The 17,685-nt window shown below is 32.6% G+C and overlaps 1 protein-coding gene across 4 annotated transcripts in view; it reads right to left on the bottom strand.

Annotated features, from left to right (window-relative positions):
- The window catches only part of LOC124369325 (calmodulin-beta-like), a 65,769-nt gene that overhangs the window by 28,189 nt on the left and 19,895 nt on the right, over positions 1–17,685 (bottom strand). The window contains exon 1 of one of the 4 annotated variants that reach the window (XM_046827280.1): positions 13,144–13,261. The exons of 2 other annotated variants lie outside the window; for them this stretch is intronic. Coding sequence is in view for 1 of the 2 variants with exons in the window: in XM_046827278.1 (XP_046683234.1) it covers positions 6,541–6,543 (3 nt within the window). In the remaining variant the exon portion in view is untranslated. Of the gene's footprint in view, positions 1–6,540; positions 6,691–13,143; positions 13,262–17,685 lie in introns of those variants that run through there. One more of the 4 variants, XM_046827278.1, reaches the window with a different exon arrangement.

A 17,685-nucleotide genomic window follows, 5' to 3' on the forward strand; every position in this document is an offset into this window, starting at 1 on the left:
CTCTGCCCCTAAGGACTTATTAAAGCTTACAAAACGTCATGAAGCACAATTTAAAGTTCAATAACTCAATAATCAGGTGGCCTCACTGTTTACGTCAGACACCAGTCTAACTTACGGATAGCGAAATTAGAGTTAGACATTTCGTTGGGGGTTTTTAAAAACTTAGTGCGTTGGTAACATTTGTGAAAGACCTCAGTATATTTTTAAGCTAATTCGTTTTATTTTTTTTGAAATATAAAATCATCAAAACTGTCCTCGAAGATAGCATAACGATGTTTTAATGTTACCGTTTATTCCTGACTATTGTACTTAGTAAAACAGAAAAAACCGAATCTTCGTACAACATTTTGTTTTAGTTGTGAAAGATAAAATATAACTTAAGTTTAACAAAACCATAATAAACATCAAACTGACGGTATAGTTATTGTAAAATGACTAGGCATCTATTTTTAAAATTTCACACTTCTTTGTAAACTGTTATTGATATACATTTTTCAGATTTTTAAACCAAATAACTGATAATTGAAAAAACGTGTCTTTATAACATTTTTCATAATTATTTATTAATTCACAACAACCCACTCCACACGAACATCTTCCATCAGGCCTGATTAATTGAACTAAGCTGTATAAACACTACTCAACGTTGATCAATCCTGGTATTAACTAATAAATTTCAATTTAAAGAGTCATAAAATTTTTAAAATATAATAAATTATTTTAGGCATGATAAGTCGGTTTGATCGTATGATTAAAACATATGATGCAATTTTATCTAAGAATTTCAAATTTCGTCAACGTTTAATTAAACGTAATATATTTTTGATCAAAATTTAACAATCTTCTTCGGGGAATAATCAAGTATACTAGGTCTAATCTGCTACAGGGATTACTGTTGGAGTTGGTGGGGCTCCCTAAAGCCGCGGTCTCACTAGGATGTTTAACAGCCGCTACCAACCAGCCGTTGGTACGTAACGCCATCAGCCAGCGGATCTGTAGGGTTCACATTATAAGTAAATACATATACATATAAATACATGTCTTCTATTGGCGTGAGTCGTTACGTTTTGTGACTTGTGTTAAATGTTGGAGTTAGAGAGTTGTGTGAACAGATATTGAAACGGAAGAAAAGGCGGTGGTGGGTTAGATCCTTGATATTAAGAAGAAACGGTCTGGGGACATCAGTAAGACTTTTTAATGTTTTTTTCAGACCTCTAATGTTTTATTCACTGTTATTCACAGAAATAAGTGAAAATGCAGTGTACGAAACTAAACACTGCATATAACCAACTAGACACTTCTTAATGCACCAGCCGCTTTGAGCTACTAGGGTTTACATTGGCGGGCTGGCGCCAGCGATGGGATCACGTGACTGCCAGCTGAGGGTAGTCAGCGATACAAAGTAACACTAGTAAACACTAGCACGCTGGCATTCACCAGCTGCTGGTTCTGGATCAGACTAGGCCGCTTGCTGGCAATATTACCAGCGGCTAGTAATAAAAGGCTGCTAATCAGCATAGTATGGTCGTGGTTTTAGTGTTAGAGGCAGTTGCTAACCTAGAAACAGGGGCGTACCACCACCTGCCCTCTTTGACTTCAGGGGTTGATACAGAGCTGGCTGGCCTTCATTTCTTCCAATAGGACATAACTGAGATTAATGCCCAAAATCATTCCTCGTGGACCTCGACAGGATGAGGCCTCTACCCAAACCTTACTCATCCAAAATATCCTGTCACGCCGGAAGCGCGAAGTCCTTTTAAGACTAAGTGTAATTCTCAACTTTTTGTGCCATGAGAACAAACGGAATCAAGGATACTAAGTAAACTAAACTATCTAATATCTTAACATCGTTCCTAGGAATGCACACCATCAATATTATCTGTGCCATATTACCTGAAACTGAAATACAAAATGTTTATAGACACTGGTTGCAATTAATGTAATTGTATACATACAGACAAATTTGTGTTAATACCGAAAATGAACACATAATATGCATAGTGTATATAATTTGCTATCATCTCCAATATTCTCAAAATGCAATAAGTGAAATGTAGTGTTTTAATAAATAAGGCTTTCCCAAGAAATAACACCCTCCAATTATAGACGCGTGCCCGTACCATGTCAAACTTCAAAGCTAAAAGAATGAATCAACTTCAAAGCAACTTAAAGGTCATGGTCAAGCACGTCGTTTTCGTGCTGAATAATAATGTGTAAAATTAGAAACAAGGAAAGTTATTTATACCAACTAGTTAGTGAAACAATTAAATATGCGCACGAAAGTAATTTACGTTTAAGATTGCGGCTCAGTAAATTAATGAGAAAATTGCGGATTAGTCTAGAAGGCGAGTTTCTCGGAAACTACTTGGGCTACTTGACTAGAAGAGCAAGAGGGTAGCAGGACGGGTGGTGCGGTAAGTTGTTTGCGAAAGTAGTATGAAGAACGACTCTTGCCCCCATCCACAACACAGTAATCAAGAGCACTCTATGCACTCCAGCCCCTCCTCCCACCACACCCACTAAAGCCACCCAATCAACCCTACAGCTTACATGAAATGTGTTAGTTTAAATAAAGATATGTTAATTTAATATTAAAATGGGCTTTATATACATATATAATTTAAGATATGTTAGGAGAGTAATAACAGAGGTTTGCATTTGGTACCAGAGCTTTTTAAAGTTAATTGTTTAGAAGAAAAAGACAAATTTAAATCATTGGATTGGAGAGTTTCATTTATAAATTATATACAGAGTGTCCCGTATTTCTCTGGACAAAGGTATACCACGTTATTGTTCAGGTCAATACAAACATATTTCACCATATGAACGTGTGTCTCCGATGCTTAGTTTCCCATCTGTCTGTCTGTATGTGTTTTTTTTATAAAAACATTAATATCTTCAAAAATAATAAATTAAATTATATAAATTGTAGCTCAAATGTTTAAAATAACAAGAATAATTACTGAAAAACATCATGAAATTATCTTTAGTATTTTCAAAATGGCGGCCATTAAAACTTTAAATATCTTTAAAGTCGGCCCTTTTTCTCAAGAATTACAAGAATGGCAGTTATTACAAATTTATCACAATCACAATAGAGGATTTTATCACAAATCTAATGACACTAACATGATTTAAATCGAATAATAAATCATTAATTTAAAGCAGTTTTACTTTGACAAGAAATTGCACACATTGATAGCTGCCGTTTGTTCAGTTTTGCATTGTTGGCTATTCGCTGAGAATATAAATTTTTAAAATACCAAAGATAATTTCATAATATTTTTTCAGTAACTGATCTTGTTTTTGTAAACATTTGAGCCCAATTCGGTATGATTTAATTTATTATTTTTGAATATATTAATTCTTTATAAAAAACACATACAGATGGACAGATGGGAAACTAAACATCGGAGACCCATGTTCATAAGTTGAAATATCTTTTGTCTTGATCCAAGCAATAACGTGATATACCTTTGTCCTGAGAGTTACGGGACACTCTGTATAGTAACTCGTTTCCAAATATAATGAAAAAGAAATAAAGGGTTTTAGAGAATGGAAAACATAATTTCAAAATAAAAATGGCGATATTTGTAAATGCGGTTACGTATGAAAAGATAAATAATTTAATTCTACAATTTAATATGGTTTATACTTGTAAAGTTAACACTAATGTAGTAGGTACAAACTTATGTGAGGTTCTGTAATGGTCTGCAAGGTTTTACATTTAAACAGAATCGAATCACTAATGCCCATTTCCAACAGTTAAAGTAATTATAAATTATATGTAAACTATTGAAGAATGTATAAAGTAAATTGAAAAATTTATGGTGCGGCTTGTCCATGAGATGAAATATAACAAGCAACTTTGAGATGTTCGGCGCTCCCGGCTTGTGGAAGCGTATCTTTAAAATGGTCGTGCTGGCATATGCGTAGACGGATTTTGTTGAAACAAGTGCCGTTGGAATTGTAATACAAATTTTAAAATAGTTGGTATCTTGTAAAACTGTTATAACATATGTAAAACAGCTAATTCCAATCAAAAGATAAAATGTTTGCTGCTCACGGCTTGGTACCTTTAAAATGTCGTGCTCGCTTATGCATTGACGGATTTAGTTAAAACAAGTACCGTTAGAATTTTAATTAAAAAATTGAAATGGTGATATCTTGTAAATTTGTTATAAACGTTCTGGTTTTTTTGTTATTTTACTTTGAAAATTTTGAACAAATGCCTTTTTGTTAATATTAAAGAAGACAATAACTTTTTAAAAATTTTCCTCTTATCTATTAAATCTATGTACCACATTGGGTTTCTATAGCTCAACTAGTTTTTGAGATAATAATTTGTTGTATAAAACATACAAAATTGCAGCTAGCGGCTAAACGATACATTTCTCGAAAACATTTCATATAAACTTATATGAAATGTTTAGTTTGAAATGATGAGTACTATCACCTACAGAAGTTTGTTACACGCTTTTGTGAATACCCTATAAATAACTATTGCAATTTTTACCCTATAAATTTTGGTATATTTCTTTAGGATGAGTCGATTTCCTGCATACATTTTGGTTTTGATGATTCGGTTGGTTATAAATTGTTAGACATTTTCAGTTATTTTGTAATTCATACTAACATTTACAAAACAATTATCTACGATACCAGGCAAAATTAAATTATAATGAGTTTTGCTAATATTTTTATTTGACGTTTAAAAATGCATATACATGTAAATACGTCTTTTTATGGAAAAATGTATTTGAATAAAGTATTTAATTAGAGACAAATAAATATAAATGTATAATAAATAAAATAAAATATACTATTGAAAACTAAAAACTCAATAAAAAACGACTATTTTTCAATAAATTATAATCGAACGATTTTAAAGATATCAAAGATTGCCAAAAACATTTTAATTATTTTTGATTGTACTTATTTCAAATTGAAAGACTTGTTGAAATAGGAAGAAGTAATATATATATATATATATATATATATATATATATATATATATATATATATATATATGTAGAGTCAAACTTTTAAAAATCATTGGATAATTTGCATTACATAATTTATAAAGCGGGATAGGCAATATGGCTACAACTATTTTGATCCAGGGGGTACAACAGTTTATATAAACAAATTGTACGGTTGGAAGTATGACATTTTCTCAACCTTTGACTTTATGGTGAGTAATGTTTGCGCGGCTACGCAACTGTGCGCGCTAGAAGTCAAGTGTGCAAAGTCAATATGTACAACTCAGAAGGCAGTTATTACCTCAGACATGCGATGTGGATATCAGTACAAATATGTTGGCCGATACATGGGTTTCATGTTTCATGAAAAGAAATTAATATAAGTATACTAGAAAACTTTCATTTTTGAAACCACGGGTAAAGAACTTAACACAAGTTGTACTTAAGTAAAATTTTATTGAAAAATGATTGTCAAAAATATTACAAATTTTGTTTCTAGCAATTTAGTTAAATAAATAGTCTTCTATTTATTCGTTCTATAATTATTGTATTATTTATTATTGTTATGATTACTATATTATGAATTTGTAACAATCATATACGATTGTAAGCTTAATAATGTAGAGTATTATTTGGTTACGATTGTTCGAATTTTAAATTTGCATTAGTTACCAAGGCAAGGCCCATATTTCTTCAAAATATGTGTAAAGAATATTTTTTCGTCTTGTGGTATCTACATAGTTATTGTCCAGTGTTAAATTATATGAATAGTTCGTTGTCTCATCTAATTTGTATTTAATCATATTTAATTTGTAATTTTTGATGTTTATTTTACATTACCCATTGATTTCGCGCGCGCTATCATTGTTGATAAGACGTTTTCTCAAACGCGTGATGGTTTCTTAAGTCATTGTTGATAGAGACGATTCACATTATAGACATTGTACACAAACAATTATTATATTGCAACATAAGTGTACGTGTTACTAAATTATTCATATTAATTAAATCCGAAACCTTATGTACTTCGGACATTCTCATAACTAGCTAACTGCTTTACTCTAAAAAAGTGACTAATTCTTCCTTAGAGAATAATACATTAAAACCAGAAGCCGAAGGTACTCACGACTTTGTTCATTAATTTCGAGAGTATATTTCAGCTGAAATTCTCCAATATTTTCAAACATATTGAGTACTTCATAAAAGCAACATAGTTATAACACCGTTTTACATGGGTCTTAATTCAGTATTTGTACTGTATATTGTTGCCAACATGAAAAAATCGCATAGTAACAAATTTTTGATTAACCTCGTATTCCAAATTCACCGAATGCAGATTTTTGAAAGTAATAAATGTAATAATCTACAAACAATGTTCTACAAGAAAGTTCTCTAAGCAGCATTGGTGCGATTATTGATATTAATGGTGTATATTATTGTGGTGTATTGAGTACTGGGTGACTGGTAACACTGAACTCGGAGGGTGGAGGAGAGTATTATCAGGCATGCAATGCAGAAGAGGATCTGACCGGGTCGTGGGGGGTAATGCTGAGGTTACCATTAGGTTCCTGATGTGGTTTACGATGGGAGGCGGAGTGAAGATCCTGCCGAAAATGGAAACGACTTTGCCTTCCAACTTGGTGAGCTGCGAAACTCTAGGCTAGGGACGGTGTACGAGGCGAGGGTCCGGTCTCAGCGGTGCAGCGCGACGGTGTAGGTGTTGTTGGTTCAGACCCTGGCCTTCTGCGCCCGCGCCCGCGCCGCCGGCTCTTTACATTATCGACCGCACCATCTTCTTATCATATCAGCGGTTATGGGCCACAGCCACCCCCTCGCTGACCGCCTTGCCCTAGTCGGTCAGCTCAAACTCGGAGAAGCTTCATCTCTGCCGCCGATACGTTAAACACAATTAATTTATTAACTATTCATTGTTTATTCTTTATATATTTATAATTGTGGATTCAAATCAATATCTTTATTAGTAACAGTTAGTAGACTGATTTCTCAAATTTAAAAAAAGATAAAAATATTGTTAGTTTAGCAATATTATATCACAACCATGTTGTGCTTTGAAACTATGAATTTTATTATTTTTTGTACTCGAACCATATAAATTGTATTGTATCCACTAAGAAGTTATTTTTGTTTTTCTTAACACTTGACTGAGATTGGATTTCACATTTAACAGTAGAAGATGTAGAGATTTAATTCACAAATGCGGTTGTGCCGGAATTCGTGGAGCCATTGTACTCTGGTACTATGCAAGTATACTGTATCAGGTCCGTCGGGTTTCTGCCTTGAAATCTCTCCACTGATGTCGAGTAAGCAATTCGAACTAGAGTCTCGCCATTCCTAGTATTCTTAAACTCGCTTTTGAGCATGCGTATTCGACTTCAACACATCCAAATTCTTTCAGGATATGACAATAAGGAGCTTTATATTTCAGTACATTCCATCTTGACTCACAGTACAGGTTAGTCACAAAATGCCATGTATACATTACAACTGAACGAATAAATACAAATATAACAATAGAAGGAGTGTACTTTTATACTTATTATTATATAAGTATATGCTTGTAATTCGTAATGGGTGATAACTACTAGTAAAAGACTAACATATAATAAACTGATATTACGGAGTATCGAAGGACCCAACAGAACTTAACAAGAGCATTTATTTACGAAGTTATTCGTAACTTAGCAGTCATTTAACCTTTTGACCCAAAATTAATAGGTTTCATCCTTGGACCAAGAGGAACCTATGTACCAGGTTTCAAGTTTATAGAACATTTCTATCAAGTGCTTCCACACACACGGACAGACAGACAGACAACGACACTGAAGGACCTGTCGGTTCCAGTCAAGTGTGACTGTAGATTGTAGTCAGAAAGGGTATCCTTGTAGTTCAACAACAACAACTTAAGAAACATTGTGATTAACACATTGGCTAGGAGTTACTCTGTACGATTCTTCACAAATTCATCCAAGAAATTGAAACCGAATTCGAAGACGACGTGAGAGGAACACGCATACTCGGATTATTAGCGGCGTCCTTTTGTCTTATTTTGAACGTCAGTTGGTTTTGTATATAGTTTAAAAAAGTGCGCATTACAAATATCAATGGTGCCCTGTTATATATGCACTAAATAAAAAAAAATCAAAGATACGGTAATTTCCTCATCGCTTCATATCAAACAATACTGAAACAACGGGATCACGCAACTTCCCTGCAATGATTGAAAAAGTTGGTTGATATAAATACAGTGCAACTCAAAACCTGAAGATGAAAACTATGGATGATGATAAATTGGATTCGTTCAGCCATACCCCAAACTTATCATTGTTGATAGACACCTTCGATGATGGAGTTCATAAACTCGTAAGAAAGCTTATGTACATGCTTAGGTACATACCTTCAAAATGCCGGTATATTGTAATATGGTATTAAAACACCAATGGTACTCATGGTAAGTACGTAGTTCTTTCTGTTATGTACAAATTAGTTATCAAAGGTGTTTGAGACGATTGTTCAGAATTCAAAGAAAAAAGTGTCACATAAGAATATTTTAAAATTTATTTGGAACTGTTTAATAGTAAAAAATTACCATGGTCACATTATTTATCATTTTTTATGTAACCTGCAGTGGGAAGTGTGGGAGAGCATTTCCTGTTATTCCTTCTATAAAGTTTTGACAACATGTATGAAAAGCATTATGAACATTTTTACAAAATAAACGTCAAAGACTCCTATAAAGTGCTTTAGTATATGTAGTGTATGCTTTGTATCTACCGTTAATTAAACGTTTCATGGCATTGCGCTCTACTTCAATGCTATAGAGAAACACCGTAATGTCAGTTTAAGATGGTATTCAGTTTCATATAAACAAGAGTTATTTGTATGACAAGTTATGCTAGACATTTTGGAGATAATAGATAATACGGTTTTAGATACAACAGTTTTACTTGGTTTCACGGAATTTTTAGGAATAGGCCGATTCCTTTCTGGCCCACTGGCCTCTGCGACGATCTTACAGATAGAATAAAGGTGAGCGTCAGTACATACAAGGTGCTACGGTTACATTCAGAACTTGAACGTGTCATATCACTAACTCAAGCTATCAGCTGTGAACACCATTGTACCTCCCTAATAAGCAATGGTTGAGGTAATGTTTATAGTATAAGTTAGCGTGTCGATCGTGTTTACTTCAGTTGTCACAGATCAGACGACAGGTTATAAATACTGTATAACCTCCTCGTACCGCTCGCTGTTGCGCTGTTACCTAAGCACTAACATTGACAAGCGTATCGAGGAATTTACATTACCACACTCAAGGTTTTTCAAGAGCTTTAAAAAAATAAACATATGAACAATTTTCATACCGTAATAGTAATTAAACCATAATGCATCCATTAGTTAGTCTGCGAGCACTACGTAAATAAAAACACATCTAAGTAGGTTACACTAATATTTTAAATAACTGTGAAAACATAGTGATATAGTGATTGCATTATTATACCATATACAAAGATATTTCCATATCCTTTCGGGACAAGTCATGCAATAACATAAAATAATTGCTGAGCTGCCAAAGTAGTTTAACGGTTAAACATTAGGAACAATGCCGGTAGTAAAAATATAAACAGATCACTTGATTGTGCTCTCTTTTTGCAGCGGGAAACACTGAATCGTAATGCGACGTTTATTATATATCATATAAGTGCTTAAGCACCCCCACCCCTTCCAAAAGAATGGAATAATTAATTTAAGATATGTGAAATATCAATAAAATAAGCTATACAGGGTATATAATAATCATAACGGCGTATTATGTCTAACAGTATTTGAAAATTCTCTATGAGTCTGGATATCACGTTTAGTAAGAACAACTTATTATGCAATCAATTATTCAGTAACATCATAAAATATTTTCAAATATCATGTGTAGTGATGGCCAAAAGCATTGCGCTACATATTTGCACCATTTAAAGAAGCCATTGACGTCTCGGTTTTGGGTCGTATACTCGCGTACAAGTTCTCCCGAGTATACGAGTAATGAGCAACAGATCGATAACGTTGTGTCACCGATCGTTAGGCACGTTTTCTGTACTGTACGTTGTATGTCGTGATAATAACTGGGCTGTGAGGAGAATACTAGCACAAAAATGTCCTGCGGGTTTACATGTTCAAAATAAATTTGTTGATTTGTTACCACATTTTGATGGTCTAGAAAGCCAGAATTTCAATTTAAAACTGTTGACTCTGGCCCGTTTATAATTTGAATGCAGCTATCAACTGAATGTTGATGCATGTACGCACTAACACAACTGGAGACAGGACCAAGTCCTGACCTGGAATACATAAAACTGTAGTGTATGAACGCGTTTATATTCTTTTCAAGTAGGTGTACTCCACAATTTACAAGGATGTATCAAAATTACCGCAATGAATGCTCCATTACTTAAAGACTCATTTAAACAATATACAGGCATTTTACATCTTTGGGGTTGGAGAATGGGAAATTGAGTAAATGCACGTATTGTGTATTTTATTGTCAAAGATTTTCGGAGCGAATAGATCATTAAGGTATAGAATACATTATTGACTATAGCGATACCACGTCAATATTGTCTAATGGGAATACAAGACTTAGTCTTTCAATCTGTTGCACGAAAAGAAATATATTATACCATATTCTGTTTGAGATGGAAATAAGATTAGCATCTGATAACAATAAATCCGAGAATAAACTATATGAATACTAGAAATCTGATTAAGAAAATGAAAAAATAATTGATATTTAAAAGAATGTGAGGAATAACAGCCTATATGTTTTACCCCGGGTATCATTTTTCAGTATGCATCAAATCGCAATAATAATTGCAGGGATTGTAATAATTATGCAAATTTATTTCAAATTAAATCGCAAGCTATATTGACACTTTAATTACTTAGTGGTGCAGTATCATTCTTTGCAAGTACTGTAACTTAATGATATAATACTGTAACTCATAGCAGTGAACGTGTTATATCTCAGCTATAGTATGAAAAAATAATACATGACTACCAAGTAGTGTAGTATCAATTTTTACAGGGATTGTGACTTAATGATGTAATACTACTCAAGGTAACTAACGTGTTATATCTCAGTATTTTATAGCTATAGCATGAAAAAGATAATACATGACTACCAAGTAGTGTAGTATCAATTTTTACAAGGATTGTGACTTAATGATGTAATACTACTCAAGGTAACTAACTTGTTATATCTCAGTATTCCAAGTGGTGTAGTGCCAATTTATACAAGCGATTCAATTAATGGTCTACAACTATAACCATCAATGTACTACTGGTAGAGAACAAGTTATATGTTCACATTCTTTAGCATGTTTGTTATATTTATTTTTGCATAATAAATTAAAAAATGATTGACTACCAAGTGGCGCAATGTCAATGTTTACTAGCTTAATAATGGTCTAATACTGTAACTATTGGAAGCGAAGGTGTTATATATCTACATTATTTAAATACCGTAAAGTATAAGAAGTTAACATATGAACAATAAATAACTAGGGATGGGTTTTCACAAGCGTTGTAGTGGCCTACTTTTATAAGATCTGAAATTTTGTGAGGTTGTGTTCCCTGACACTACAGACAAAGGAATTTTTACAAATAGACAGTGGAATAATTCAAGCAAAAGTAAATAGCTGTATTTTATGTAAATTATACATGAACAGTTATAGTGATATTGCGTGGATTACATTTTTGAATACATTATTATCTTCGATTATATTTTGGGCCGTCCAGATGAGTCACATGAGGAAGATGGGTTTTTAACCCCCATAATCCTCCCATTGGCTAAGCTACTGTTCTTAGGAAATTAGCGATAAGTGTAATTTGTCTTGTATTTAATGATGTATCCAATATTAAATTGTCACATTCCAATAGTCATACAACTAATACAAAAGCTGCGGATAAAATACCTACTAAACTCTTTAACTACCTGCTACATTTACTGTCAGAGTGAACAGTCCTAGAATGTGGAGGTCGTGTTTAATTTAGTTCTCACATCAGACATCTCATTCAATACATTCAATAATTCATTATCAGCCGACTCGACGTTAATCTCAGGAAACAATATACCCTGCGATCAACACGCTATCTGCTAGTAATTGTTGTATTGATTTATGTCAACATTCGCTCGTAAATCAATCAACTACTCAGAGGAAATTTGCTTTCGTATTTAATTATCAAACGGTACAAAAAACTAAACGTATCTCGCAACATCATGATACAAACGGGGGTTTGTAAAATATCTGTATTTCCTTTTTTATGTATTCAAATTTTAATTAAACAATACGTAGACAGTTTAACAGTACTGATTTACAACAATTTTAGTATTAAGTAATGTAAAACTAAAATAAATTGCAAAGTGTTATTACTACAAAGTCAATAATAAATAGTCTGTTAAAACATTCGTTAAAATTTCATAAATATACTAAACATTCTTTCATCCAACAGTACTATTCTAAAAGCTACAGATCCTTAATTCTAGCCAAGGCTACAGAAGATTCTTGATATTAAGCTCAAAACTAGAGCGCGTGTAAATATTTCTGTTAATATCAAGAAGCACATTTCCCAATCGATATCGGTATACAATAAAATTATTTATTGCTCATAAATCTATATAGATTAATACCTATATAGTATTAATATCTAAATATTTATTACACACTCTGCAGTTAACTGATGAGTTTTAACCAAGAGAAAATATTCTTTCTTCTATTAAGTACACCGATTTCATATGTAAAATAAAGTTATGAGAAAAGTAAGTAGTACAATCACCACGAATAATAATTCATTATAAATATAATTACGAGAATTCTATTGAACATATGGAATTTATGTTTAAAATAATACAAAGTTTTTAAGATTTTAAAAGTCATAATTGATTATAATAAAGGAGGTAGATATCACGCCTTGCTATTATTCTACAAGATAACTTTTATGTTTTATACTTTCTCTTTCATATTTAGAATATTGAATTATGAAGATTTCATTGTTTTTCTATAACAATAAAAGTAACAATGTAACGACATCAACAAAGAAACTATTATAAACTGAGTACCTTTAATAATCTACTTTTCATGCTGTTACTCACCCTTCAGTATTACTACTTGAAGTGGCGTTGTTCCATTTACGAGTATCTTAACGTTTGACTAAGTTTACATTATTTATAGAGTACGATTAAATCTCAACTTCTCTGAACTGTCATAAAATTCAAAGGCGCTGTCTCGTGGTCTGACCTAACCTTTTCTCCTATCAGTTCAAAGATAAAAGTTTATGTTATTTGAACTCCATTAAATGGATCATCCTATCCGTGTAGATCTATTGTTTTTGAAGACTTTTATAGATTGGTGATGTTTTTTTTATAAACTTGTTTAGGACGTAAATTAAATCCTGGAAGTCTACTTAACGTAACCAGATTACGCTAATAAACTGACTGTTATCTCCGTCTCTGAAAATAAAGGCAATTTTATTCATTTGTTTGTTCATTGTTTTACTAGAAATAGGAATTTGAAGTGAATCTGGTATTACCTTTAAAAATGGACAGGACGGATTTTTAAGTTTAAAAGATAAATGATATATGTCTGTCTTGTCTTATCTTGTTCAAACGAAGTGATTAGACGAACTTTGGTATACAGGTTTGTATTACCTCTTGGTGTTTCGATTTAGAATTCATAATCTAACTGCAGATATATGTGAATAATCACGAAAGTCTTCAATTGCGAAATTTTCCTTACAATTATTGAAAGATCAAAATGACATCAAACGTTGTTAAAATTTAGGCTATATGTATTTCACTGTGAAATATGAATGAAAATCGCACAATTTCGCACAGAACAGCAGCACTAAACTGCGAACTTTGTTCAATCAGGAAATATCTCTAACTGCAGGTAATAAAAAACAGCAATAGTGAATTTCGATTACCTTAGATTCAACATAAGTTTACGTAAGTTTATGAATTAGAAACTATTTTGGTACATTATGTAAAATTTTTAGAATTCACGTAAATGTCGAAAAATGCAATACCACAAACTTCACTTAAATAAAAGATCTCATAGCATGAACCAACTGTCAACTTTCACATGGTAACGATGAAACACTTGGCCAGCCGACCTAAGGACTCCTCTCGATGAATTTTATAGGGTAAAAATTGCAATTGTAACACACACACACACACACACACACACACACACACACACACACACACACACACACACACACACACACACACACACACACACACACACACACACACACACACACACACACACACACACACACACACACACATACACACACACACACACACACACACACACACACACACACACACACACACACACACACACACACACATATATATATATATATATATGTAAATTTACGTTTATTTTGCTTTTTACGTTTAGACCGAGATTTTTTTTATTGATTTTCTGTTGACCCCAAAAGTGAGCTAGGGCTGCCATATCCTAACCGACAAATATATATATAAAGTATAAGATCTTAATTATCATCTGAGCCATATTGTATCTGTGTAATTTATGAATATAAAACACACATAAGTAGTGAATTATTTTGTTATTATAGCCAGATCTTTTATATAATCTCAGTAAAGTTGACTTATTTAAAGTTAATGATTTTAAATCATTACAAAATAAGTACAAAGTACCATTACAATAAAGATATCCTTTGAAAATATATTTTATTAAATCTTTTAACACAACAACGGTTTTCTATGACTACTTTACAAACTTTTCCCACCTAAATTGTTTATAATATTGTGATTCAAACTAACTTATATATTGTTGTAACTGATATAAGAAGTCGTTAAAATCAAATAAGGATAGTAATGAACAGTTTACTTGTACTTACATGAGCATTTAAAGTTCGTCTAGAATTAGGATATATCGGGCTTTAAAACTCAGAATCTACAAGATAACTGTTGTCATATCTAAAAGGAGGGAAGAACTGTCAGTTAACTTGCATTTCTGAGACTGTTTGAAATAAAACCAGTTGAAAACTTTCTGGGAGACAAGTTCATACAAATAGCAATTTTAAAAAGTGTGTGGGTAATCAAAATATTCTATTTAAATGAGAATTTTCTCTTAAAGAAAAGAATCATTGTGATCCATACGATTTGAGTAATATTTTGGTATGAAGGCTTATCCAAAACTGTGATATTTACACAGGGCACTTAAATTTAGTCTAGGATTTTCTAGGTATACAGCATAATACAAATGTGGTTTTATAATATACACACCTGTTCTGTCCTTTTCTGGACACATTTTTACTCAATAGTGTCATGCAATTTGTATACAATAATATTATTTTAAAGATTAATGGCGTACCGATGAAGAGAATGAAATAATTTGAAATAATAAATATTGAAATAATATCATTTGAAGTAATAAATGTGTAACCTTGGGACAACAAGCGTGAACTGTGTACCACAAAAAAATCAAAACGGAATAGGGAATCGAAATCTACAGCTGATGCCAAATGTCCCAGATTAAATGACCACAGTAACATATTCAGGGCTGAAGTCTATTCAATTAATAGTACTATTAGTTATTGCAAGACTAAAACGTACATTCTCTATTATATCTTTCGAAGGAGCTCTAATTGTGTTTCTCTTTGTTTACATAATAGCTGTCTGGCGTGACTCTTGCGAAGGGAGAAAGAAGGAATTACGAAAGGAGGAATTATGAACGTGCTCGCTTTTAAAATTGAAGTGGCTGAGTCTTTGTGAATACAAATAAACGGTTTGTTGTAGAGAAGACGTCCGCTTCCAGTATTGACCGCGAGTTAGACGACCGAGTGCACAAGGGACCAACAAAACTCATTCTTCGTCACTGTGCATCGTGACCGTCTCGATCACTGTCGCAGTAGTAGGCACTCCGTGTGCAAAGAGAAATCATTCATAAGGTGCATACGCTGTAACATTAAAAAGTTTTTATAATAACTTATGGAAAATAATAAACCGCATTCCTTTGTATGGTGTTTACTTACTTATGTTACTACCCGTGATGTGCAATAAGTAATTTTCGATGAAGTGTTGTATGGTACACCTTAGTAAAAAAGATTTAAAAACTTACATTTAAATTTTTTTTATGCGAAAATATGAGGCCTACATATCCGAAACAACTAAGAGACATGATATACGTCTTACACATTCATTATAATTTTTTATTTTAATGAGCACGTACGATTTTTCAAAATCACGCCGCCGCCGCGCGTGTGAACGGAGTACAAATCTGCTCAAGAAACAATTTTACTGACTGGGTTCAATGCTACTACCCATTAGCTACATACCGTACACAATGATTTTGAGAGACCACGGTAAAAAATATGGATACTCAAAATGCCTTTAAAGTTTCTTCAAAAACTACTAATACATTGGGAAATAGGCTGTGCAATCATGTACACGAGGTTTATAAAATTAAAAAAAAACTTGAAATGAGCTTTGGAAAGATCATTATCTTACAAGTAGCGTTTCATTAAATATTTAATTTTACATATGTATCTGTATATATTCGCTTTGATTTGCATTTATTCGCTATGGAATCCTTATTTTCGAATTCAAATTTGATGGGCGGAGGTGTTTAATCTCCCAAATGTCAATTTATACTTTAGCGAATTAATAATATTTTCGGGGTCATTACTTGTTATTCATTTTTAGACATTTTTACAGGTATATTAGATTTATTTTTGTTCCAAATTTTGACAAACCTCGTTATACAAAATAATAGAACCATTTTATAACCCACACGCAAAAACTGTACTTGACATATTTAGTATATTTCGTTTGTTGCAAATCCTGTTCTTGTGCATACTTAAGTGGTATGTAACTTTACGACCTGTGTTTGTTTACATTTAAGATTTTCAATCGACCCTCACGGCCCAAACCTCCCCCCCCACCAGGAGGAGAAGTTCGCAGACGACTTATAAAGTTTGTATACAGGCCCTAAACTGGTGTGCAAACTTTCAGTTTTACATCGTTCGGAAACTTTACAACCTCCCTTGTATTTATACGTCCTGTTTGATAAATATTTATGTTTATTATAAACCTAGAGCAGTTTCCATGCACATTTTATGTCTCCTCAAAGTTGTTAAATAGCAAAAAATCCAGAGTTAAATATAACAATATTATATGCATACACAGAGAATTTACGTAGTCAAGCAGTACTGTAGGTTTTTTTCAGGTTTCAATAAATTTATTTGATATTTATATCCTAGTATTAGAAATATATAGTCAAAAGTGACGTTTTCTCTTTTTGCATTCGATTGAAGAACATTTCTTAATATGAAACATCGCTAACATGAAATTGAAATGTATGTGCGTAGGGTTGGCCTTCTTTCTATATACATCCTAGAACAATATTCCTAAACCAATGTAACGTTTGGAAAGAGAGAATTCTCTGACTTTATTTCCGGCGTAGGCATAAAAGCACAATTTATTTGTGCACTTTTATTTCAAAATACACTTTGACAAATTAATCTTTGCACACTCAGTGGAATCTTATGAAATGGTGTTTAAATATAAGTACGGGACAAGTTGTATGTCATGTGAAAGCTTTCAGTGACAAGGAAACATTAATGTTGAAAATGTTTAAAACCCTAACGACATGATTACTAA

Source organism: Homalodisca vitripennis, chromosome X (assembly GCF_021130785.1).
Source record: "Homalodisca vitripennis isolate AUS2020 chromosome X, UT_GWSS_2.1, whole genome shotgun sequence".
Classification (NCBI taxonomy): Eukaryota; Metazoa; Arthropoda; class Insecta; order Hemiptera; family Cicadellidae; genus Homalodisca; species Homalodisca vitripennis.